The following is a 25943-nucleotide window of genomic DNA, read 5'->3' on the forward strand; positions in this document are numbered from 1 at the left end:
CGTGTAGCGGAACGATGGCTGATGCCTAGTTTATTGAAATATCTTCCTGCTAGCTAGCACCTGCTTGATCATCACATAACACCTATTTCTGGCCATCTACAACAAGTATCATCGCTTCTTTTCTGTAAGGGGTCGCCGGTCGGCCCCAGTAAGTTCCGTTAGGGGACACGCGGCTCATTCAGCTAACAAAAAAGAGAGAGCAGACGTTCTCGAGGGGTGGACTCTCTACTATGGTGGTTAACTGGGCAGTCAATGCTCAGGGGCTGGTTGTGAGACCCTCATTTGGTGGCGTTATCAGCATTGCCATCAACCCAGGTGCACGGCAACGAGTTAGTCCGTGACACTTTCACATTATGTCTTTATGTTTACTATGACCATGAGCGCTTCGGAATTCCTAGAATCGTCCCCAATTTCTATCGATGATGTCCCAATTGACTTCGAACTCCCAGTGCCTCCCACGCCTGCTTCTTCTGCCGAGAGCTCATTGACGCCGTTCTCCCCGCCGCCGACGACATTGCCCACTCCTGATAAGTACGATACGCGTCTTTGGGGACATTTTCCGGGTTGGGTATGGTCAGAAAGAAGCAAAGACAACTACTCATGGGCTTGGGAATATGGATACGACATACAACATGACGACGAGCGCAGATGGGTCTGCAAGCCGTGTATTCAGAAGAACGACCCCAGACCTAAGAATTTCGTTGCTATTGGCCTTCAGAATGCGCTGAATCACTTATACAAGGATCACGGAATATCTGCACCAGATAACAAGACAAAGTCCGGCTTGCAAAAGAAAGCCGAGGAGAAGCCAGGGAGCAAGAGGCCAAGATCGATTGTGGATATATGGAAGCTCGACCCTTTAAGACCTCGAGAACAGGCGATTGCCAACTCTATGATACGCGGATTTAATCGAAATCACTTTCAACGTCTCCTGATCGAGTGGATAGTCGACACGAATCAGCCCTTTAGTGTTGTTGAACATGAGAGACTCCGGGATATCTTCGAATACCTTAACCCTGCAGTCAAGATCACGAACGCCAACATCTCTGATACCACAGTTCGCGCGCTCATCAACTCCGAATTTAAAAAGCACAAGGCGCGCGTCATTGAAGCCCTGCGAAAGAGCCCCGGCTTAATACACGTCAGCTTTGACGGATGGAGGGCGCGGAATCGACACTCGTTATACGGTATCGTGTGCTTCTTCAGGGACGAGAATAGCAAGCCCCACAAGGTCGCTCTGGGGGTCCCCGAAGTCCGCAGACATTCGGGGAACAACATTGCAACAGAAGTCCTTTATACCATCGAGGCTTTTGGCATCGAGGAGAATATTGGGTATTTTACCCTTGACAATGCCGAGAACAACGACACAGCACTTGAGGCTATTGGCAAAAAGCTCGGCTTCAATGGCGCTCGAAGGCGAGGCCGCTGCTTCGGCCATATAGTCAATCTGTCTGCGAAGGCACTACTGTTCGGGAAGGATACAGACGCGTTCGAAGAATAACCGAGATAGGGCCACTACTAATCGTAGCGCAGCCATTGAGGACGTGCTGAACGGATTTGGGGAGCAAGATATCCGCGTGACAGCTGCCCACCCCAAGGGCAGGAGTCTTGATAGCAGCCCCCAGGCGAAGGTCCGGTTGGGGCCGTCAACATCCTTCCTCCAGGCAGGAAGGAGGCTGGTAGAGCTGTTCACCTTGAATAGAAGGCAATCAGTCGCCTTTCTTCTGATATGCCGACGGCTTGATTCGATACGAGGTCACGGGGCTGCCGCTGGTCAGCTCTGCGAGTTCATCGGCGGGGAGGGCGGTACCGGGAAATCACGAGTCATCGAGGCACTGGTCGAGCTATTTGCGAGTGCGGGCATCTCGAATCGTGTGCTCGTAACGGCGACGTCAGGGACAGCAGCAGCGCAGATCAACGGCATCACAATCCACTCAGCCTGTGGCTTTTTAAAGGACCGCGTATCGCGCGTTGGCGTATCCAGAGATATCGACGGGGCCAATTTATCGAATTCGGCAGAGCGATTTATCAACGGCCAGTCCCGAATGGACTGGCAAGAGAAGTATCTACTCATCATTGACGAGGTCAGCATGCTAGGAGCGCGGACGCTGTATGCGGTGAATGAGCGGCTCTGCAGGCTCCGCGGCTGCCAGCGGGATTTTGGCGGGATTCCCATCGTTCTGTTCTGCGGGGATTTCCGCCAGTTCCGGCCTGTGCAGGAGAGATCGATCCTCCTTCCAAGCACGGCCGTGACATGGGATGAGGACACTTCGTTCGGCCCAGAACAAAGACACCAGCATGATAGGGCCCACGCGTTGTGGAGGAGGTTCACGACGGTCGTTATGCTGGACGAACAAGTGCGCGCTGCTGGGGACCCAGAGCTGCAACAATTGCTGAAACGGATCCGACGGGGTGTGCAGAACCGCACAGATTTAGACCTCCTTAACTCTAGGTGCTACCGGGAGGATAGGCCGATTCCGTGGGAAACGGGCATTACCGTCGTGACACCGCTGAACAGGAATCGGTGGAACTTGAACATGGAGGCCACTCTGTCGTTCCAGAGACAACATCGTGAGACGATGCGAATTTTCATATCCGAACACAGGTGGAAAGACGGCCAGGCGAGCGAGGAAGAAGCCATCTTGATGCTCAACCACGGAGACAACAGCGCGATACCGGTGCCGGCGATCTTCATGTTCGTGCCCGGGATGCCCATCGTCGTCAACCACAACACGCACCAGGGCCTGAAGCTGGTTAATGGAGCCAGCTACACCGCCTTGGACGTCATCCTCGACAAGGCGTACCCGGGCCACCGGATCTCGGCCGATACGATGCTCCACTTCGGGCCGCCGGCGGGGATTCTGCTAGCGGCGAAGACAACCCAAGAGTTCCACTTTGTCGGGATGCCGCCGGGCACAATCCTTCTGACGCCGATGAGCGTCAGCATACGAGCCCAGAGAAATCGGCCATGGCAAGTGAGAGACGTGGCCCGAAAGGGCTTGCCGTGTGCAGCGGCCTTTGCGTGCACAGACTACAAGGTACAGGCAAAAACGCTAGAGCGAGTGGCACTAGAGCTGCGCGGGACGAGGACGACGAATGTGAACGGTCAGATGGTTGCGTCACAGTGCGATCCATACAGCCTATACGTGCAGCTATCGCGTTGCCCGTCATTAGATGGTATCATGCTTGTGTCAAAGGTGCGGGAGAGAGACCTGGTTGGCAACACGGTGCCCGAGGACATGACTGCCGCGGAGGAGAGGCTGGAAGCGCTGAGCAAGAAGACCATGCAGGAGGCTCACGACCTGATCGGATGAGGAGGAGCGTAGAACAAAAACCTTAGCAGACTGCACCGTGAAGCGGCGAAAAGACGCGAGTGGCGCGAAAGCAACAGACCGCGCAATGAGGGTCGTGTGTAGGTGAAGGCGGAGAGCGGAGGGTCCGGTGACGGTCAGTGATCAAACGAGATAAACGCCCGTAAACGAGATAAAAACCCATAAAAAAACCCCCCCCCAGAAGGGAGGGAACCAGTGAGACGTGACAGTGACTGACCAACAGTGACTGACCAAACAAATGATGACAAGGGACGCTTAATCAACGACCAATGAGAAGGCAGGTTATGGTCCTGGGGCGGGGCATAAGACCTTTCGTCTCTTCGTTCCTCAAGGCATTGCCCCGTGATTGGCTGCTTGGCCCATGCAACATGTTCTATTCTGCTAGAGTTGGATTTGTCTGTACTCGTAGGCTTATTTTCGCCAAAAAGGCTCTTGGAAACAACAAATTGATCGCATTGAAGAAAAGTAGAACTGAAAGCTTTCAAAGAGCTGGCTAGCTAGGTACATGCTCAACACTCGGGGGTTTCTGGCGCCGCCTCCATTTGGTGGCGTTATTCGCGTCGCGTCAGGCGAGTGCAGACCAGCGGTCCTACCCGATACAATTGTTGATTGTATGTTACGAACCAACGAGAGCAAGAGCGGGCAAGGCAGAATGATTGGTCTTGGAACGAGACCTGAGGCCTGGCTGCATGAGATGGCCGCCATGGGTAAAGGAGGTCACGTGACAAGACACGGGAACTGCAAGGTGCTCAGTTGGATCACCAGTGCTCAGGATGATCAGACTGAGCACGACTGAGCAAGGAAAGCAGAACTGATCAATGAAGAGATGGAAACAATATATATAGGACAGTCATTATCGAGATATCTAGCTAGTCCAGATCTTCAGTGATCAATCTAAGCATTCAATTCACAATTGATTGGGATAAACTCCTGACGATCCAAGCTTGCTGTTCAATAGCCTGTGAAGGTCTTATTCACTTACAACCTAAGTTACCTACCCTAAGCAACAGAACAACTGTTGATTGCCTTATTTGACCTTGTCAATAAGCCGATCGTTACATTGTACGTCTATTACGTGTTTTCGTCGATGTAAATGTCAGCGAAAGTGAATTTTATCCTACGTTTCACCAATCAATATAAACAATATATTGCCAATATGAATCGCCTTGTATTGTATTGTCACAATATCAGAAAATTCATATCATATGGTATGTATTGCGGTATATTGTTTTATTGTCATATTATTTACCACACTGTGCACTTCCGGGTAAGCACACACGAAAATTATAAGACCAACTGGAAAGGAGAGAATCGGATATTCTAGTGCAACTACGTACCGGCATGGCGAGCCTTAATTGCTTTCTCCATAGATTTGGGGCGGTGGAATTCGGCTTATGTGAATGTGGCCAAGCACATGAAACAATGGAACACTTCCTATTTCGATGCAGAAAGTGGACAGTGCAACGGGAGATCTTACTCAAATGCTCACGCGAAAAGATGGGGAATCTCTCATATTTCTTGGGAGGGAAAGCACCGTCTGACAATGACAAGTGGAACCCGGACATGGAAGCCGTGAAAGCAGTGATCAAATTTGCGATGGCAACGGGGAGACTCGTACGGGACCAGCGCCCATTGCACGGGGAACCTACATGAAACCATACTAACAATAAAAAGCCTCAATATTGGCAGACCGTGCTTCAGCCGCTGAGGATAGGACGCTGAACACTTGGGGAATTGGCCTTCAACCAGGCCTGTCAAGGAACACAAAGCGACGAGGCGGAACCAACCAGTGTAAGAGAAAGTGTGGGGCCTGAGGTGCTATGTGTAACGGTCCAAGCGAGTATATTGACAACTGCCTAGGCCACTACGACGAGTATCTAAAAGCTAAGGGAGAAGGAGAAGGAGAAACAGAACAAGAAAAACGAGAGCTCGAGAGCTTAAGAAATGAATAGTGACAATCTCACTTGCGGTTGGTCCAGGCCCGGCAGGCCGGGATGGAAGGCGAGGGCGCAAGCCGAGCCACCCTCTAGCTCAGCCCGAGGGAGGCCACTTCTGGTGAAGTCCAGCCCCAGCACTTGTCGCTTATGGTGGCGTGCGGGTTCCAAATGTCCCACTTGTGCTGTGGATTAATGGGACTTGTGCCCGCGTACCCATACACATCTAGACTGACATCCAGTTTCTCGTGTAGGCCGATTTGGTAGTTCGGATTGTCGCAGGCGTTCGCGCCGATCTTGACGTCAAGGTCGCCTTTTAGCTCAGGGGCCTGAACCGCCACGCCTACCTCGTAGCCCCACCCGAGCACGGACGCTATCGCGTGGATGGCAAGGTATCCGTACACATCGGCTGTGGCGTCGACGGAGCCCTTCACGGTGGGGCTAATCATTTCAGTCTTTATGTCCCAGCTGCACGGCAGTGTTAGCCCTAGTATGCATATTGATGCTGTTTAAGGAGAGACGCGACTGTTGACTTACCCATTCGATTTATGGTCGCACCCCCATAAGCAGATCTTATTGTAAGCCTGGCCGGAATTCCGGGCCAAAGCGCCCCATTTGACTTTTCCAGCGGCCGTGAGGCTGACGTCGTAGCCGACGCCGATCGCGGGGCCGACTCCAAATTGCGCGATATGGGGAATCTCAACGCCGAAAAGAGTCCTTAACAATTCGAGGTGGTCGCCATGCTTGAAGCCCGCCTCGCCGCTTAACGTGACGTCCATTTGCAGTCCGACATCGTCGACAAAGAACTCCAAAAAGGCCGTGTACGGCTTCCCCCACCACCTCCAATCGACCTCAATGGCCGCGCCCAGGTGGCCGGTGCTAGTGACGTGGCAGTCAAGGCTCGTTGTTGCGTCATGGAACAGGTTCATTGATTTGTCTAAGTTGAGAGATACGCCAGTTCCTACTCTCTGTCGGGATTCTAGAGCGGCTATGCGGCGCTGCAGGTTCGACACCTGTTTATTCTCGATGCGGATTTTGCCTGTGTGGACAGCGGAATTGGACATCATCTGCCTTCATGATAGCCTTGAAGTTTACAGCGTCATAGCGGATACTAGTGACGTTGTAGGCCTTGCGCTGATTCTCGGGCCCGCACTTGGGATGGTTCATGACCAGGACAAAGTGGTGCTCTTTTTTCTCATCAACCCAGCCCCACTTCTGTTGAGCAGCTTCAAAGGCCTCCCTGGCCTTGAAGTCAAGGAAGACTTCTGGCGGAGTGCAGTCGACTGCCTCTAACTCGTCGCCGAAGATGTCCATGTTGATAACCTTCTCGTGCGCACCGTCGTACTTACCGCTAAGCATGGCGGAAAAACCGTCTGTTGATGTCAGCAATACTGTAGTAATCTGTGGCTTCTATTGACTATGTTCTGCGCACCTTTCTTCCACCAAAGAGTGATATCATCCTTCAACTCAAACTTGTCCTCTCTTCTCTTAGCGAGGGCGGGAGTCTTATAGGGTTCTAAGGTAACACTTGGCATTCCGTCGAACCGCTTCGGGTCTATGTTTACGGGCTCAATCTTCTCGTCAGCTCGAGGCATGATATGCAAAGACGGAGCAGCAACAGCTCCTCCAGCGAGGACGACCGCCATAAGTGATTCTGTGAACCGCATCTTCGGACGATAGGTCTTCTGGCCACCGGGATAAGCTGATTGTAGGACGTGATTGTTTCAAGAGAACTACGGGATGATTGTGTGGGTTTGCAAGAACCTCCGCACTGGCTTTCCTGATGATGAGGAAAGATAACTTCCACGAGGGAAAGGTACCTCTTTATATATCTACTCTAGGACTGCAAAGTCATGAAAATTAATGACAACCCCATCCAGCTTCGCTGGCTCCATTCTCATACGAGCGCTGAGCCATCAGTGCTGGTCTACATACCGGGCCGCATATCACGAGCATCTCTTGAAGCTTTGTCAACGTCCTCGGCCAAGGGGCCTTTAGTTGCTCATCCTCGAAAGCCATTACTCGTTTGGGTACCTGAAGCTACGGCGCTAGCCTTGTTACACTCCGACTGATTACCGATGGCTGCAGTCTTGGTATCTTGCTGGGCACCTCGTCCGTATAAAACTAGGGAAAATGGGGACATACGTCCGAAGTGCAGGGGAGTGCATATTTTCATTTGGCTGCAGTATCCTTGATACCGTGCGCTTGAATGGTTTAGTCCTCATATTGCTTGTACGGCTTGCGTGAGTGAGCACCTTTAGGATGTTGGTTCCTTGACGTTCCCGGAGCTCAACTTCTAGCCAAAAGGTACAGTAAAAACCTGCCACAGAGCAGGGGAGACAGACATCCCGCAGGACAGATTAAATTGAACGACCGTGCGGGCCATGTTGGCTAACCGAGCCAGGGCAACCTGTTTACGCAATGATGTGATGGGCATGCTGCATTGTCCACAACACGCAAAGTTCATCGTAAAGAGAAACCGCAATAGCTGTACTTAATTGCCATTTATTTCTATTAATGCTGTCACGGGCCACGCCCGGTATCTGTAACCCGGCTCTGGCTGGGCTGTATTTAATTCATCTCGCTTAGTTCCAACGACTACTACTTGACCACGAGCTCGAGGCTCGCCTCGAGCTCTCGATCTTTCCTTTTCCCTTAGTTCTAGATAGACAATATGAAGGCACCCGCTTGTTGAACTAAACTCGGGCCAGACCCGTTACAAATGCTCTGGGATTAATAGCCGAGGGGATGTAAAGCAAAAGGTAATATCACTAATTAAGATGCGTTATGTTTGTCATATTTTTTTTTTGGGGCGGCGGGGCGGGGTTGGGGGAAATCATATTCAAAAGGTTAAGGGTCCGTTGTGGCGCACAATATGTTCTAGAAGCGGCAACTGAGGATGACGATCGACAGACACTCCTGGCACGGACCGCTTGGACGGAAGGTGCTCCACTCTAAGCGATGCAACCACGTGTTTCGGCCATATCAGCAAATAGGGAAATGCTTGAACGGCAGCTAAGGAAGATGGGACCATCTATCCGAACAACAGGGACGAGTAGTGCGGAGTGTGAGGATAACCCTGGTGCATGCCTCTTGACCCTTTTGTCTACAGCCAACACAACTTCGCGAACATCCGGAGAATGCCGACACTCTCCATTCCTCTTATAGCAACTATGCCCGTCGCCTAGTAGCCCGATATACCAATGAGATAGTACGTGGCATATTGTCAGAAATACGGTGGCACAAATCACGGAGAGTTCTATCTTAAAAGGTAATCGAGTTGATTAATATTTTTCTCTCCCTCTTCATTTAGCCAGCGGGATTAAGTTCTTTTATCTTCACTGGAATAGGTACCCCAACCACCTGATAATTCAGATGGTTGGCCAGACTTTCAAGTTTCTGATATCTACGATCTTGTGGTGGTTGAGAATCTGACACATATCTATCTCCCTTCTGAATCTCTGGACCCGAAGCTCTTCTAAACAGACTAAGGAAGATTCAACATGAAGATCACTCAATATACTCCGCTAGGACCGTTACACGTGACGTTTATATACTTGCCAGACTTCTCGCCTTCGTCCGAACGACTTACCAGGTCCCGTAGTAAGCGAGCTGATTGTGGGGGCCATGAATGTCGGGATACTGACCTGGAGGATTCTAGTGTAAGATGTGTGTGTCCAACAATTATTCCCAACTATGGCCAATAATGGACATTGGGCACTTCCCCAATGGGACTGTAGCAGTTTTCAGATGGAGAACCGTGCATCCAACTGCAACCCCTGCTGGCAGAATTAACCGTGCTTGAGCGAGCGGAAGCTGCTTGGTTCCCGGTGACGTCTTCATGCAGCTGTGGCGCATGCTAATCTGGGGTCGGATATCACGAACGGTGTGTTAAATAGTGATGTTGTACTTTCCGTACTATGGCATTGTACATACGTATGTACTTTGAAGTGTTGAACGTACACGTATTTTGTACGTTCAAGAGAGTCCACAATATTCCTAATAAGGTAATTCGTGGGTTCACAACGTACGGGGCTGCACAACTCTACTCCATTGTCTCCCAATTGAAGCTATCGCTAAAACGATAGCGCCTACCAAAGTCAACGACACCTTCGTTTGGCAACAGTTTACCAACGTTAGCCGCGCTAACCCCAAGAAAAGCAAGCGGTACAGATGCCGTCAGTGCTAGAGAGATTTTGCAGCGACCTCTGTTGAGAGGTTGAAAGCGCACCTCTCTGCGTGTGTGTCATTGGATGCTAAGCAGCAACAAGGGCGTCGAGCTCAGTATTGCCCAAACAGGACACAAATATTTGTAAGCAGGTACTTGTACGTACTATCGAGCTGTACGTACGGTACTATAGCCAAAATACAAGACGTACGTACGTACGTGTACTATTAGGTCACATCACTACTGTTAAACCGGTTCTGTAGGTGGCGAGGGTAAAATTTCCACCGAATCTGCACGTTGCCATCATCAATGGGATTCTGTAGTATAGGTTGTCGTGCATGATAATTTAGCCCGTGACCTGACTCCACAAGACACCAGAGACTTAACGGTACAGTATTCTTTATACAATGGATCTCCGCGCTCCAGCCTTTTACAATTGAGAGAGCTTTCTCGTATCACCACGGCTCTGTGTCGGTACACGCCCCGTGGTAACAACAATATGCACGAGAACTTTGTCGATAACGAAGCTGACAGTAACGCCGACCCTGCCGGCGGCCAAGACGGGAAAGCACCTTGGCTGATCTGCGCTTCCTCGTTGACTTGGTGCCTAGCTTGGTGTCTAGCAGAAAGCGTCGTTTCATGGTCGCATCCGTGGTCGGCAGCAAGGGATCCGACGTCTACTGGTGGATTCGGAGTAGATTGAATTAGGACTACTTGGACCTTGGCGACATGGAAGATTGCACTTGCTTTCGAGAGAACTTGGTTGCAAAGAAAGGCGGACTGTATTCAGGCAGGACTATTCACAATCCAAACGATCTGCGCCATTGATGTCATGGGATCATTGGCCCAAAGGATGCATCAGGTTGTCGTACCTGCGTTGTTGATGAAGATCAAGGCTCCGCTGTGGCGCACAATATATTGGTCTAGAAGTGGTAAGCGGGATGTCGATCGACACACTCTTTCATGACGCTGACGCCTGTATTATTCGAGCGCTTAGACGGAAGGCGTTCTGCTCAATTCGGTCATTATCACCGCGTCCATGTTGCAAGCCTTAAGCGATGCAACCCACATACTTTCGGCCGTATCAGCCGATAGGGAAATGCCTGAACGGGCCATCAGAACTCTGTGGTCCGTAGGGTGTCATTTGTTCTAAGTTACCAGCCACATCATGAAGAAGCCTTTTGCGGTTTCAATTACGACGAAATTGCGTGCTGTGGACGAATCCAGCATGTTGGTAGCTGCACTCAATAGCTACGAAGTACGTACGAATGATTGAGACTCTCTAGTGCATGAGATCTCTGACTGAGCCAGACAAGACATTAGAACTAGATAAACCCACAGCATTTTTCTCAACTAGTTGTGGGAGTGAATTGAGTCGCGTTCTGCCCATCAGACCATGGCGTAAACAGGTTGCCTTGGCTCGGTTAGCCAACATACCCCGCACGGTCGTTCAATTCATCCTGCGGGATGTTCTGCTTTGCATCTTTCTGTGCCCCTTGCCGAGATCATCTCATTTCTGCAGATGTAACAATAGGTCTCGCAAAGAATACTCCACCTTCACGTGGCACTGGCTCCTCAAATTGTAATATAGCATGTCACACAGAACGCTTCTTTCAACGCCGCTATTCAAGTTGCTATAAAGAAAGCCGGCTATATGTTGGCATTTATTCCACTGTTCCCGGTTATCGTCAATCAAAAGACAAGCCTAAGAGTGTGGCCCGCAGTGAATGGTACACATATGAATCTCAGTACTTGCCGCATAGGTGCCGGTGTCACCCCTGTTCTCTGGCAAGACTTTGCCTTTTGGCCAGAACTTGAATTCCAGGAAACGTCGAGGAACTAACCTCCTAAAGGTGCTCGCTTACGCAAGCCGTGCAAGCAATCAGAGGACTAAGTCATTCAACCGCATGGCGTCAAGAATATTGCAGCCGACAGGAAATATGAACTGCCCTGCGCCTCGGACGTATGTCCTCATCTTCCATAGGACCCTAGCCAATGTGCGGAGGGTGTTGTGCCCGGCGTGAGGTGCTCATGCCGCTTTACCCAACGGGGTACCGGCACCGCAGCCATCAATGATCTATCGGGTTATGATGAGGCTGGCGGCCTAGCTTCAGGTACGAAAATGAGCAATGCCTTTCACGTGCGAGCGATCAAGCGCTCCCGGCAGAAGAAGTTGAAGAGGCTTCAGAGGCGATCACAATACGCGAACACGATCATCCAGACCAAACCCCGGAGGAAGGTCTCAGTCATCGTGTGAGAATGGAGGCAGCGAATCCGGGCGGGGCTGGCATCTCCAGCCTTGATGGCCTCGCAGACCTGGAACGGATATATAAAGGGGGCCCATTCCCTCGTTGACGTGGGCTTCTCTCATCATCATCAAGAGAGCCAGTGCGAGCGCTCGTCGATCATCCCGCCGTTTTTTTTTTTTTTAGAAGAATCCCTACCACAATCATTTTTCTCCCGTTCATCAGAAGACCCATCATCGAGCAAAATGAAGCTCACCCCCTGGGTCCTGATTACACTTGCCGCGGTCTCAGGCGCTTCTCCCGCCAATGAGTCTCCTTCCTCTCGCAGCTTCGCGCGGCAGGAGCAAGACAGATGCACTCCTTCCGAAGTCGACAGACTACTCTTTAATGCCGGTATGGCGACTTTCACCAAGGCCCGGGGCGACAAAAACCCCCCTTGCCTCGACTGGTCATCCGATGGTTGCAGCTACTCACCAGATAAGATTCCTGCGATCTATGACTTCAAACCAAGCTGCAGAAGACATGACTTCGGGTACCGGAACGCTAAGGCGCAAAAACGCTGCTCTCAGGACTATAAGAAGCGTATTGACGAGAACTTCAAGGAGGACATGGAGCGCTGGTGTGAAGACAAATTCAGCTGGCTTTTTCATCCGAAGAAGAGGGCGGAGTGTAAGTTGAGCGCAGTCGCCTACTATGAAGGCGTACGAACGTTCGGGAATACGGCTTGGTGCAAGTAAGCTGCTAATGCGCTGCGTAATGTTCCTATGACGGCTTATCGGGAAGATTCATTGAAACAGACATAAGGGAGACGGTTGTATCCGGCTGATCCTGAGGGTAGCTCGGCTTGCGCTCTTGCGACCTTGCCTTTCCGTCCTAGCCATCTAACCCAAGACATAATAAGCAAGATCAGCTATAATTTGCTCTTAGGCTCTTCACTTCTTATCTCACTTTATTTGTCCTTTAGCTTTTAGGTACTTGTAGCAGCTGCCTAGCTAGATATTTATATACTCCCCTCGGACTGAAGCCTCTGTCGTGGCTTCGCCTACGATGCCGCCGCTGCTATAATTGCTGGCGGCCGCCCCTTCAGCCTCTTCGAGAGCCGCCGTTGGCATCATTTCTTCACTCGCATCAAACCTGGCTGGAAGCTTCCTAGCCGCGCTGCTATCACGAGAATTCTCCCCGACTTCTATCAGGAACTCCGTGACGAGGTTTTCAAACGCATTTCTGGCTCAGAGTGGTTCAATATAGTATTTGACGCTTCCGATAATGTCTCCGGCCATAGAATCGTCAACACCTCGGTACAAATACCAGATGGCCCGGCTTTCTACTGGAAAACGTTTGATACGGGAGACGAACAGCACACAGCGGAAAATTGGGTTAAGTTGATATGGAGAGAAATGCAGCAACTGAGCGGCGGTGATCTCTGTCGAATCAATTCTATCTGTACGGATACGGAAAATACGATGCGCTCTGTACATGATTTGCTAGGGAGATTCCCGGAGCTCTCACATATCAACTTCTCTCTATGTGATTCTCACGGCCTTCAGCTATTAATTAAAGACATCCTTCTTCTTCCATTCTTTGAGGATCTTGGTACTAGCGTCAACACCCTCCTCACGTTGTTCTCCCGGTCTAAGTTACAGTTGCAGAGGTTGAGAATGTGCCAGCAGTGATGTAAATAGTGTGGCCGTAAATAAGACGATATCGTATTCAATATCGTATTGCCTGCACGATATAAAAATACCGTGCAGTGCAAGAAAAATAGAAAACCGTGCGGTGCAGTGCGAGGTCGTTTGAATATCGTTTAATATGATATTCATGCAGTGCAAATACGGTGCAACACGAGTAATACGAGGCCCTTGCTGTACGCATCAGGCGTAATGAATGAAGATCCCAATTGAAGGACTTCTCTGCAATAAAGCGTGTCAGCCCCTGAAATTTCACTTCCTTCGTCGACAATTCTTAATCTAATACATAATGACTTCTCAACACTCAGGTATTGCGGCTTCCTTCGCGGCCATATCATCTCAAACATCCCTAGTGGCTGATTCATCAGCTGCCAGCGACAACGGAGATTCTGACATCGGAGAAACGTATACTTCGCCGCTGTCGCCTTCTCAATTTAAGAAGAAGAAGCGTACATCGAAGATATGGGACCATACGCCTTTCGGAAAAAACGAGATCGTCCGTAATACGGAAGGTCAGATTATCTGGCGTTGCAAATACTGCAAAGGGAAGCCTGCCGAATATCTCGAAAATGGAGGCACAGCTCATATCTACAAGCACCTTAAATCGCACAATACTCTTGGTATATTGACGCCCAACGAAGAAAGGGCGGCTAAAACAAGGAACCATCTTGAGGAGGCTTTCTCACGGATGTCTCAAAGCGCGAACCCCCTTAAACGCCGTCGACACGATGACGAACCGACAGATCTCAACGCTGATAAATTTGAGCAACTGTATGTAAAGTGGATTGCGGACTGCGGGGTCGCACTTCGTATGGCAACAAGAGAAACTTTTCGAGCCGTACTCAAGTTCCTCAATCCTGGCGTGCTCTCAATCTTACCTACGTCACATCAGACGATTCGCGAGTGGGTAATGCGAACGTTCGAGACGCAAAAGCGGCGTATGCGGCAAGTTCTTCAATCAGCCGTCTCGAGAATACACTTCACCGTCGATTTGTGGTCCTCTCCAAATAAGCTTGGCATCCTTGGCGTTGTTGCACACTTTATTGACAGCAACGGCGAGTTGGTTTCCTATTGCGTTGCTCTACGAGAGGTGCATGGTAGGCATTCAGGGGAGAACCAGGCTCAGATTGTGATGGATGTTGTCGAGGACTACGGAATTGTCACCCAGGTTGGGTATTTTGTTTCGGACAATGCAGATTCAAATGATACATTGATGAATACTCTACAGAACTTGTTAAACGAGAGGCATGATATCTTATATGACGCGAAACATCACCGCCTTCGTTGCAATGGTCATACTATCAATCTGGCAGCACACGCATTTATGTTTCCAAAAGCGGCACCAGTGGAAGCACCTACGAAAAATAAGATCAAGAAGGAGACCACGAGCGAATATGTCAAACCTTCAGAATCTGATATATTGAAATGGAGGAAGGCTGGTCCTCTTGGCAAGCTCCACAACATCGTTGTTTTTATCCGGTGTAGTCCCCAACGTATACAGAGGTTTAAAGAGATCAGCGACAAGAAGGGACTTCTTCGCGACAACGATACAAGGTGGAACTCCAAGTACTATATGACCGCGAGAGCTATCGAACTTGCAGATCAAATTGATTACTTTTGTTCCAAGGAGAAGGACCTGAAGCTTGACTCCCTTTCAGAGCAAGACTGGGTTGAGCTGAGAAAAGTTTGCAATTTCCTCAAATCATTCGCTGATGCAACCAAGGCTACAGAAGGTCACGCGCATACGATTGACCGAACGTTGCCGATAATGGACTTCCTGCTTAGTAAATTTGAGGCTGCACGAATCGAATACGGAAATGACGCATTTATGGCGCCATGCGTTGAGGCAGGGTGGGCGAAACTCGACGCGTATTACACTCTTACAGAACGTTCATCTGCATATGTTGCAGCCATTGTCCTCAGTCCTCATAGGAAGTGGCACTACTTTGATGTCGCCTGGGAGGACCATCCTGAGTGGATTGAAAGTAGTAAGACCGCCGTAGAAGGTCTCTGGAAGTCTCGTTACGCACCAGTCGCCAAAATGGCTGAGTCGGGAGCTCAGTCCCTGGTTGACAAGCCGCTGGTGAGTAATTCGTTCCTTGCATGGGAAGATGACCAAGAAGATCTCGGTCTTCCTACCCAATTTGACGAGTATCAGAATTATATATCAGGTCCAAGGGTCAAGGTAAAAGACGTACGAAAGTGGTGGCTTGAAGACACACAACAAACACTCTATCCAAACCTGTCCAAAATGGCGCTTGATCTTTTGTCAATTCCAGCGATGTCTGCCGAGCCAGAGCGCCTCTTCTCTGACACTAAAATCACCCTTCAGGATCGCAGAAATAGGCTAGGTATTGACATAATTGAGGCAATTGAGTGCATAAAATCCTGGTCGAAGACTCACGAAGTGGCTTGGGTTGACGACATTGGACTTGTTTTGGATTCAGCAATAATGGAAGAGGGTGAGCAACGGGCGACATAGTATCCTGACAATATGAGCACTAATGAGTATGTAGAAAATGGGAGTGACGTTGAGTAGTTCAGCCGTGTCGCCAATCTGCGCCTCTGATCTAACACAATTGAGGTTGAAAGAACCGTTTCTCAAGCGCTCCCATCTCTTGAAAAGAGCAAACTATTACACGTTGGCTGCGAATAGCTTCGTCATTCACGGTTGGTGAGACATTGTAGAACCTCAACCTTACTCAATTGGGTTAGCCTCATGCCTGGGCCATGCGGCTCTTTGCACGCCGTGCGATATGATATTACAATACGATATTGCTCAAATACAGTGCAATACCGTATACCGTGCAGTGCAGCAAATTCCTAAACAATACAGTGCAGTGTGAGGTTAAAAAAATATCGTATACGGTATTTTGCACTATTTACTTCACTGTGTGCCAGCGCACGAGGCGGAACGGAGTAACTCGCGCGCTGATCAGAAGGTAACTCGCCAGCTGTCTTTCGACTGCATCGCTCTACTAATTCGTTCCTTCTGAGTAGTGTAATTACACGCTGGTGTTCTCAGTACAACTCTTTTTTCTCACTCCTTCGCTCTCGAGACCCTGCCAGAGACTGGTCTATCCGAAAAGATGTTCGGGAGGAGCAGCGATCTCGAGACTGCCCCATTCTGCTGCCTGCAGCCGTTCGAATCATCAAAGACAACAGCTTCTGGCTAAAACTCGAGACTGCGGTTGCTGTGCTAAAGCCCGTGAACGAATTTCAACACGCTTCCGAAGCTGATGGAGCGGGAATCGCATACGTCGTAAATCGCTGGCTGCAAGTCAAACGCAAATGGGCTAAGATGAGAGAGGCTGATCAGTTTCCCGATGTTCCGTGGGACGATACTGACGCGATCTTCCAAGCACGGCTTGATAAGCAAACGTACGACATACATTGGATCGCCGATGCCCTCCGGCCCAATACAACCGGCCCAAATTCGAAACTGCCGCCTAGCGTCTTCGCGCGGGTACAAGGATATTTGCAGTGTGTCCAACAACCAAGTAACTTGACTTGGTTGGTTGTGATTGCTCGATACTTGTCAACCAAGCAAAGCAGGGACTTCCCGTCAACCAAGCAAACCAGCATGCTTCCCTTACTCGGCTTTACTTGACTTACTTGACAAAATTGCCAAATAGGGCATAGCGCATTGATTGGAAGTGTCTACACGCTCTGATTGGCTGCGAGGTCCCAGGGCCTCTTGGGTGCTCTCAAATTTCTTGCCCAATTCCTCAGCATTTTTACCTTGCATACGAAGAATTGCGCCAGGCTTGAAGGCATGTCAACGCCTCCATTCTTTCGGCCGTATGGAATGGTCGAAAGGTCCACTCCACCTACAACTCCCTCCGAATCACTCGCTCCTCCGTCCAGCACGGCCAGCTCCGTGTCAACCCCGACCAAGACACTTGATGACGAAGCAGTTACACCATCCATTTGCGACGAAAGACGGCTACCAAAGAGCTCTCAATGTGCTTTCCCTATTAAGTGGGACAGCATTCGCTATGGCGGGAAGCCATTGCCATCAATTCGATACCGCCAGCCTCATAAACGCACCCTCAATTCTAAGGTCCAACCATCAGGTATCTACAAACATGGTGCTCAGCTGACAACTGATGGGGATAATAAATACTGGCTGTGCAAATATTGCCATGTGCGCGGCCACCACCACACTGCGCTGTTTTCCAGTGAAAGCACTACTAGCATCATATACCATCTGAAGAATCAGCATAAGTTGGAAGAGTTCGGGTATCCGACAGCAGTGTCAAATCCCTTCAACTTGGCGAAGGGTGCTACTAAACTCACATCATATCTTGGAGGAAGACGATTAGTATTCAACGACTTGCAATTCAAGGACCACTTCACCGACTGGGTGATCGACCTCGACCTGACATTCCGTCAGGCAACACATCAACGCACTCATGAGATCTTTGCAAACTATATGGGAGACATTGGCAAGATTCTACCGAAGAGCCCATCCACACTCGGTAGCTGGATCAAAGAGAAATGGGTAGGCGATACGGGGAGGCGTGTTTGGCTAAAGGAAAAGCTACAAGCTGCCACAAGCAAAATCCACATATCCATGGATGCCTGGACATCCGAAGAAGGAACAAACTATTTAGCAATTGTTGCGCACTTCTTGGATGAAAATTATAAACTGCAAACAGCACTTCTGGACCTTCCACCTCTGAAAGGGCCTCACTCCGGCGAAAACATTGCGAGGGCACTGTCGGCAGTCATCGGCTTTTACGGCATCTCTACTGTCCTAGGTTTCTTCATGATGGACAACGCTAGCAGTAATGACACATGCATTCAGGACCTGGCAAAGAAATACCCGGCAATCAAGCCGCAGAGTCGCCTTCGATGCGTTGGTCACATGCTGAATATCATCGTCAAGGCCCTCCTCTTTGGACAAGATGTGAGCAAGCTAGAACGGCAGCTGCGTGGCGCATCTGATGAAGAGCGTTTTGAGATATGAAGAAAGCAGAGCTTTGTTGGCAAGCTCCACAACTTCTGTGTGTGGATTAACAGGAGTGATCAGCGACGAGAGCTGTTAAAACAGTATGTGTTGACAGCGTACGAAGAAGGCAGCATCGAAACCCTCTATACTAGAGTGCTAGTTGATGGTGGTATCCGCTGGAACTCTGCGTATGTGATGATTGAAAGAGCCCTCAAACTTCGCCACGCCATCGATCTTTTCTTCCTGAACTATAACCATACAGGCAAGGAATATGATGTCTCGCAGGATATGCTTACTCCGCAGGATTGGATTGATTTGAAACACTTCCTCGACATTTTGAAACCGTTCAAAGACTTAACAAAGCGCATGGAAGGCCGAGCGAATAAAGCAGGCCTTGAAGGATCACATGGCTCCCTCCACGAAACGATTGAGTCGCTAGATGTCCTCTTCAAGGAGCTTCAAGAGGCAGGACAATTTGCAGATAATCATCCACAAGTAGTATCAACATACTATTCTTATGCCATCGACGCTGCTCGCATCAAGCTTGAAGAGTATTTTGGCCTGACAGATGCTACGCCGGCGTATCGCTGTGCGGTTGCCCTACATCCTGCAAACAAATTTGCATACTTCGAGCTGGAATGGAGTCACAACAAGAAGTGGATCATTGAAGCAAAGAGAGTGGTACGCGAAGTGTACGCCCAATACGAGGAAGCAGCTGCAGAGAGATACATGGCAGGAGCGCAACCTCAGGAAGAGGTGACTGCCGACAATGACGTAGCGTTGGACCCTCTCCAGCAGGCCCGTAAGCGTCGTCAGCGACTTGCTGCCACTGTGGCGTCAGGCTCACTAGGAACTAAGCGCATTAAGCTCACGTCTGAGCTTGATGAGTTCATGGCCCGGGCTAACAGGGCTGATGTGGAGGTTGAGGATCCGTTAGAGTGGTGGGTTGCTCACGCGGCCGACTACCCAATCCTCTCTAAAATGGCATTTGATTTGTTCAGTTGTCCAGCAATGAGCGCCGAGTGTGAGCGGGTATTCTCACAGACAAAGAAAGTAATCACTGATGAACGGAATCGTCTCCAATCGGATACTGTTGCAGCGATTGAGTGCCAAAAACATCTGCTTCGCACTTGTATTTTACCGTAGAATTGCCTATTTGGGACTAGTCGTCAAGTAATGTCAACCAAGTAAGGACTTTTTGTGACCAACCAAGTAAAGCAAAGGCTTCAGTCAACCAAGTCGAGTAAGGAAGCCATATTTTGGTTTACTTGGTTGTTGGACACACTGGACCGTCAAACGGAGCGCAATTCATGACGTAAATTGATGCATCCTTCCGATAAAGAACAAAAAGACTCTTTTACAAGATGCTACTAATTACAAATAAATCACGGTTGGATTGATCCCGCCCCTTAAGATTTATGTAGTCCTCATGCCGAACAGCAGAGCGAAATGAGCTTCATTTCCCGTTGGTTTACAAGGGTTGCACAGACGCGGAACGGGGCGCGTTCTGAAGATTTTCGTGTCTACTTCGTCATGATTACGGAACGGGCCCCATTTCATGGCAAAAAATCCGGGGGTGGATGTCACAGAGTTTGATTGGTTTAAAAGCTGGAACGGGGCCCGTTCCTGTAGAAAATAGTAGTTGACATTCGATAAAGAGGGATGGAAGAAATTAATAAGAGGGTAGAATAATCTCGTTCCCTTAAGTGGGAGTGCTGAAAGATGCGGATTGCAGGCATGTGCTGATACAATACATGCAGTGGGCGTGGGATGCGCCACAAGTACTCGTATAAACGGGAGCGACAACCCTCCACGCATTTCAGTTGAACTCCTTCCACCAATAGTCCCCGTATTTTCTTAGTCGGGTCAGAACGGGGACCAACGGTCCGAGCACTTTCCTGCCTTGCTGGGGCGGGTGCTACATCCCCGAATTAGCATGGTCATGGTCTAAGACGTTCAGAACGGGAATGCACAAACCTGAATCCCAATTTGGCATATTTGATCCAACCACCCGCGGGACAATCATTGATCAACTTCGTGAAGGCGGCATTGACGCCATTCTTGTCCTCCTTGGTTAAGTTTACTATACTGCCGTCCGTGCTCTTAATCGCGTAGTCGTACTTCAAGTCGCCCCAATAGAAGCAGTCGAACCTGGTCGATTGCTTCCTGTCGTTTGTCTCGAGCCAATCGTCGAAGGCTCTTGTGGCATAATAAATTGCCGAACTTGATGTGCCATAAATCGTTTTGCTCGAGTAGCAAGTAGGACTAGGACAGTAACCATAGTCGGATTGACAGCCACCTCCGCATTCCAAGGGGTGGTGCCGCAGCGGCCATCCTTGCTACAGCAGTCACCGTATTTGCTCCCTGGGCAGAGGTAGCCCTTCTCCCCCCCGCATGACCCGCCCGGTGACTCCATATTAGGCGGTGGAGCTATGGCGGCTTCTTTCGTTGGAAAGCCGTAGCACGACTGGAAGACCGGGATCGACCCACTCCAGATGGACACGTGATTGCTATCAATGCCATTGTTACATCAATGAGTTCCAACTCCTTGCTTTCCAGAGCGCTCTGCACTTTTTCCATTGTCAGGGTCTCCGTTGAGGCATTCAGAATCTCGATTGTCGTGTCGAAGGCATCGTCCATGCTCATTTGCAGGAAGCAAATCAACAGCTGCTCATGGATAACGATATCTTTGTCTTGGTTATTGATCTGAGCTCGGAGACGCTTCAGGTCGTCGACCTTCTCCTGCACAGTTCTATTAGTCTGCGTACTAACATCGTACATCATGCGGATGAGCTGTCGAAGGCGCGCTTTGTTTGATGCAGCGTATCGGTTTATGAGGGACTGGTAAATCGCTCGCGGATCGATGAGGTGATTAACTGAGTTCTTGTGGATCTGGTCGATGCTCTGTCGTATCTTCATTCGCGCGAGAGAGATATTTTTGATGTCTGCTGTGCTCTTCTCTCCTGGAGTTGAAAAGCCTGACGATTCCGGCGTTGCCTCACTGGTGACGTAACTCATAAGATCGTCGCTCAACAAGCTATCTTCAATATCCATCTTCCAGCTGTCAAAGGAGTCTCTCCCATCAAGGATAGTTCCTTTGTAGTCTTTCTTGCCCATAGTGCCGGGTCTTTTGGTGCCAACCGTCGATTCTTGACGAAAAACTGTTCTTGTACTCCGAGTTCAATCGTGCACCGGAAGCACAATAAAGGCGACCGGGCTCATAACCTGTTGTGATTGAACTTACTTCTATTAAAGTCTGGCTGACAGCTCTCATACATCTATATACCCAGTGGCACGGGCCGTGCCACTACGCAGCGACTCAGCTGCCTAAAAATGTCTCGGGACGTGACCCACACCAAGTCAACAGATATATCCAGATAGCAGAGTTGATATCGATATATCGTATCCAAATAAGCAGGTCTGTTGCTTAGCTGTCATAACGTCGGTTATCATGACTAAGCGTAGCCGAAAAACAGATTCGGACGAAAGGAAGTGTTTTGATATTAAAAGGAGAGCTGCAGACAGAGTCTGCAGCTCGAACAACAAGAACAAAAATTTTGAGAAGAAGCTTAGTTAACAATGAGTCTCATAACGTGACAGGAGTGTCCAGCTCACTAAGTTATGCTGTCCAGCTCACTATGCACTTACGTTATTGTTTGTATTATTTACCACACTGAATATACACACTCTGCCCATGCCACGTCGCACAGTTTGAAGTCCATTATACCCCTGTGAAGCCATGCTCGTCCTTAAGAGTCACGTAGAGTACGTGCATGGGGTGGATTCGCGTCATTGTAGGCGAAGCTGAAGTGGTGCTTCACCAGGCTGCGCATCCCACCGCAGGTCAGTTCCACAAGTCGATTAAGAATGGAAAACTCCATCTTAAGCTTCACGCTGTAGACGAAGGGCCTGAAGGCAACCTCAGTGTCAAAGAAACAAAAGCTTGCAAGCAAAACAATGGCAATGTCAAACGGGATGACTATGACATTAACCGGAATTAGATGGTTCCGCACCTTCCGGGCAGCGTTATCGCGCAGGTAACGTTGGAATGAGAAGACGGCGAGGGACTTTCAGATATAGATTCCGGAGATAGTAAGTTCTAGGACAGCAAACCCTGTAATTTGAACCCTCTCTTGGATATTAAAGCCGCTAATTGAATTCGAATCGAGACTGATGTACTATGCATAGAGGAGCGCGACAGTGGGAACGCGCAGTATAACTGCGTTGATAATAATCATAGCCAGGACGATCCTTAAACATCGCTGGCTGCTAACAACCAGATGGAGACGGGAATATAAAAACAACAGATTGCCCGGTAACCATTGAGACCGAACCAATGGCTATGAGAGCGATGCACAGAGCTTGTGGCTCGGATTGTACAATGTGCAGTAGCAGATTTCCAATGGAATATGGTGCGATGTCATTTGTAGCAACAACAAAGCTCCAAAAATAAAAGCCTTTCCTTGTCCTAAATGCTGTGAGGATGATACAGTTGAGCTCCATGACAGCGCACAGGGAGATACCCCACTGAAAACCCTCGATCACCAGATCCGGCGCATCACCCGAAAATCCCTTAAGGCGCATCCAATGGCCACTCTCAAAACTTCTCACAATCCATAGGATCCCCATATACTCCACCGCGCCATCCGCCTGGGATCATAATGCAAACGGTTCAACATTCCCTCTTCCTAAAATTGGAGATGCTGCAGCCCGATCTAAAGATTGCTAGTTTCAGTGGTTGAAAGACGAGTCAGCTGACGTCGGAACATTATCGTGGTTGTACAAACATAGCAATTGTTGCAATTAAGAAAGCAGGGTTCGAATGAGAGGCGCTGTAATGGATACTTTTCTTTCTTTCATTATCCGAAGGGCGTCAGGAACTGCCGTGGCACCGTAACACTCATCAACCAAACTATTTAGACAGTCACAGTAAAACATGTCAATACGTCCCCGATTAATATGTTTATTACTTTCAAATTTTTGTAACTATCTTGTATGAGTCGCGGTAGGTAGCACATAATTTGTTGGTAATAGAGGGCATGCGAAGGGCGAATATCCGTCCCTGGTGGACATGTTTGTCCCTGGCGTGTGGAGTTTTAAAGCCCGATTTAGAACTTAAGGGGAGCAGAAGGGGTAGGGCTAACGACTGGGCCAGACGGGGCAGTGGCCGCCTTCCTGGCTGCCGCTAAGGCCTTTCCATTCTCCTTAAGCTGCTTTTTCTTATCCTCTGGGAGACCCTGGCGGATGGTCTTGAACTTCGCGAAGGCATCCTCCTCCTTCTGCTTAAGGTCCTGGGGAATGGCGTCGTCGGCGGCTTTCTCGGCGGCCTTCATATCTTGCCTGGCCTGGTCAAGCTCGGGTGAGATGGCCTTTCGCTTGTCTTTGAGCTTCTGGACAGCGGGGCTATCTGGTGCCTCATTCTGGCGCCTGTCCAGTTCCACCAAAGCCTCGGCTCGGCTGAGAACGTCGGGCCCGGCGAGGATGTTGACTCCACGGCGGTCATGATGAATTGACGCCGCCAATGCGGACGCGCTTACTAGTTCACGGGCATGTCAGCAGGCGATTAAATTATGCGGGGAAAAAAAAGCAGGGTCATCTCAAAATCATACGAGCAAAAAGAGCCAAGTTGTTGATGCGAACCATTGTGAAGGATGTTAAGGGTTGTTGACAGTAGAATTGCTTGTTGTTATTGTTTTGGATTGAGAGTATAGACCAGCTATACTTGATTGATGTTCAGAGCTTAAGAGAAGAAGTTGTTAAGATAGATAATGTACTGATGATGCTGAATTGAGAGAGAATGGGTGGGATGCTTAGGGTATTTGTATTCCATGGCGGTCAATGGCTGCTCTTGATATCGGGTCTGCGTGGTAAACCTGACCCAGCGGGAATTCTCTGCGGGTATTTCGTTTTCTGTCTGAGTGTTTTGGATGATTAGGACCGTTACAAGTTTGGTATCATGAAGGGCCTCGCCTTGCTTGGATGGCTGAGTCGTTTCGCGTGGTTTAAGGAAGCCGGAAAGTCTAAAACGAGAGAGCTAAAACAAGTGAAGTAGACACTCCTTGGCCTTCCCGAGTTCTTTGTAGCGCGAACAGCGCGACCCCGCCGAAACCTTCATCTCTGGGAAAATTGAAACAGCGCCATTTAATGTTGATCTTCAAGCGTGTCTCAAGCTGTAGGGCTTGACAACCAGGATATCTTGACATTTGGCCGGCCGTTGATTATTCGTTTTTGCTGGATCTGACTCGTTCCACTCTACTTTATACAGCTCCGCCTCACCCACAGCCAGCTCTTGACTCGAATCTTGGCCTTCACGGAACAGTTTTAGTTTAATCTTTTGCCCCTGGTACACAGTGCCTACGCTGTGTATCGGCACTTCACCGTTATTATTCAATAATTCAACCCCAGAGCTGCCCAAGTAAACAGCTTTATCCCACACTTGATTCGAGTGAGAAAGTTGATCTTGGCAGGGTTCTCTAGCGGAAGAATCGACTCGATCTGCTTGTGGCGCTGAGTCAAGGTTGTGGCATGTGGCTTATTTCCTTATGGAAGGCGTCCTATTGAGCGTTGATGCACCCATAGGAGGTTGGTGCCTGGTTTTGCAATGAATTAGACATTACGAGTCGAACATTATCGAAACGAGCTCCGCTACGAATAATAGGGCTGCTTGTATTGTGGCATATATTTGAGCGAGACGCCTGAGCTACGAGAGACCAGGTGGCGTTGGCATCTACTTCATCAATCATGTCGGCGAGAACAAGTACTCTGCCAATGTCATGATCTACCGAAGACCGAATGTCTTTGGACAAGACGAAATCGATGAGATGGCAGAGACGAATGGGGAGACTGAGAAGAATGGTACGTCCAACAGCACCAATGATCACGCCAAGTCAGATGTCCGTGCTGCGCAAGGTATCTGGCTAGCGAGAGTACGGCCGGAAGATTGTGAGAACCTGATCAAGTATACCGTACTCAAGGGCAAGCAGATCAAGCCGGAGAGCCAACTACGAGGTGGTTTTGACAGAATGGAGGGATTAACAGCTGGTCATGAGCGAACCATGACTGGATGAAACGCCGACCAAGTTTCACAACGACTCGGGGTGTCAACGGACATCTAATAATACCATTTTCAGTCATTACAGAATAATACAACACGGAATCTTCGGATAAAAATGCAACTAAATAGCAGGATTTACAACACAAGAAACTTCAATATATTGACTACAAAAAGCAATTATGTTGAGGGACTATCGGATGTAACTAGAAGGAAAATCTCGGCAGCTCCTTTTCACTAAATTGCAAGACAGCTATAAAAGGAAGGAAGATTCCATCTAGTTATGTAGAAAAGAAGGACCAAAAAATCCACTGTCCAAAGATATCTAGCTCGTAACTTGATACGGGGAATAGGACCGTTGCAGAAATGGGAGAGAAGATGTCATTATAGACACCAAGACAGCGCTTGTGAGGGAATCATGTGACCTGCCCGTTTAATGAATGTCTCACTTTGTGAGCATTGTGTAAATAGCTTCAGCCAGAGTTCCTTTACGGGTTCTCTTTTTCTCCTTGTGAATAATCGCTTCATCCAAGTCGCACTCGACCTTGTTCGTGCACTCGTACCGTTACA

The 25943-nt window shown here is 49.3% G+C and overlaps 6 protein-coding genes across 6 annotated transcripts; 3 read left to right on the forward strand and 3 right to left on the reverse strand.

Annotated features, from left to right (window-relative positions):
* Positions 1–376: 376 nt before the first annotated feature.
* Positions 377–3314, forward strand: VFPPC_18513 (PIF1-like helicase domain-containing protein; the record flags this gene model as incomplete). The annotated part of the gene is made up of 2 exons (XM_022430110.1): positions 377–1467; positions 1529–3314. The coding sequence occupies 2 exons, from the start codon at positions 377–379 to the stop codon at positions 3312–3314; spliced, it is 2877 nt and encodes a 958-aa protein (XP_022284975.1).
* A 2044-nt stretch (positions 3315–5358) lies between these two features.
* VFPPC_12121 (hypothetical protein) lies at positions 5359–6933 on the reverse strand (the record flags this gene model as incomplete). The annotated part of the gene is made up of 4 exons (XM_022428810.1): positions 5359–5734; positions 5804–6305; positions 6379–6639; positions 6699–6933. The coding sequence occupies 4 exons, from the start codon at positions 6931–6933 to the stop codon at positions 5359–5361; spliced, it is 1374 nt and encodes a 457-aa protein (XP_022283898.1).
* A 6724-nt stretch (positions 6934–13657) lies between these two features.
* VFPPC_18512 (hypothetical protein) lies at positions 13658–15850 on the forward strand (the record flags this gene model as incomplete). Its single annotated transcript, XM_022430109.1, has 1 exon — positions 13658–15850. One exon carries the CDS (start codon positions 13658–13660, stop codon positions 15848–15850), a length of 2193 nt encoding a protein of 730 aa, XP_022284976.1.
* A 4902-nt stretch (positions 15851–20752) lies between these two features.
* VFPPC_12116 (copia-like retrotransposable element) lies at positions 20753–21439 on the reverse strand (the record flags this gene model as incomplete). The annotated part of the gene is made up of 1 exon (XM_018290102.1): positions 20753–21439. The coding sequence occupies one exon, from the start codon at positions 21437–21439 to the stop codon at positions 20753–20755; it is 687 nt and encodes a 228-aa protein (XP_018136007.1).
* A 1991-nt stretch (positions 21440–23430) lies between these two features.
* On the reverse strand, positions 23431–23965 carry VFPPC_18511 (hypothetical protein; the record flags this gene model as incomplete). The annotated part of the gene is made up of 2 exons (XM_022430108.1): positions 23431–23858; positions 23932–23965. 2 exons carry the CDS (start codon positions 23963–23965, stop codon positions 23431–23433), a joined length of 462 nt encoding a protein of 153 aa, XP_022284977.1.
* An 899-nt stretch (positions 23966–24864) lies between these two features.
* Positions 24865–25389, forward strand: VFPPC_18510 (sucraseferredoxin-like protein; the record flags this gene model as incomplete). Its single annotated transcript, XM_018290014.2, has 2 exons — positions 24865–24904; positions 25037–25389. The coding sequence occupies 2 exons, from the start codon at positions 24865–24867 to the stop codon at positions 25387–25389; spliced, it is 393 nt and encodes a 130-aa protein (XP_018135783.2).
* Between the last annotated feature and the right edge of the window lie 554 nt (positions 25390–25943).

Source organism: Pochonia chlamydosporia, assembly GCF_001653235.2.
Source record: "Pochonia chlamydosporia 170 chromosome Unknown PCv3seq00015, whole genome shotgun sequence".
Lineage (NCBI taxonomy): Eukaryota > Fungi > Ascomycota > Sordariomycetes > Hypocreales > Clavicipitaceae > Pochonia > Pochonia chlamydosporia.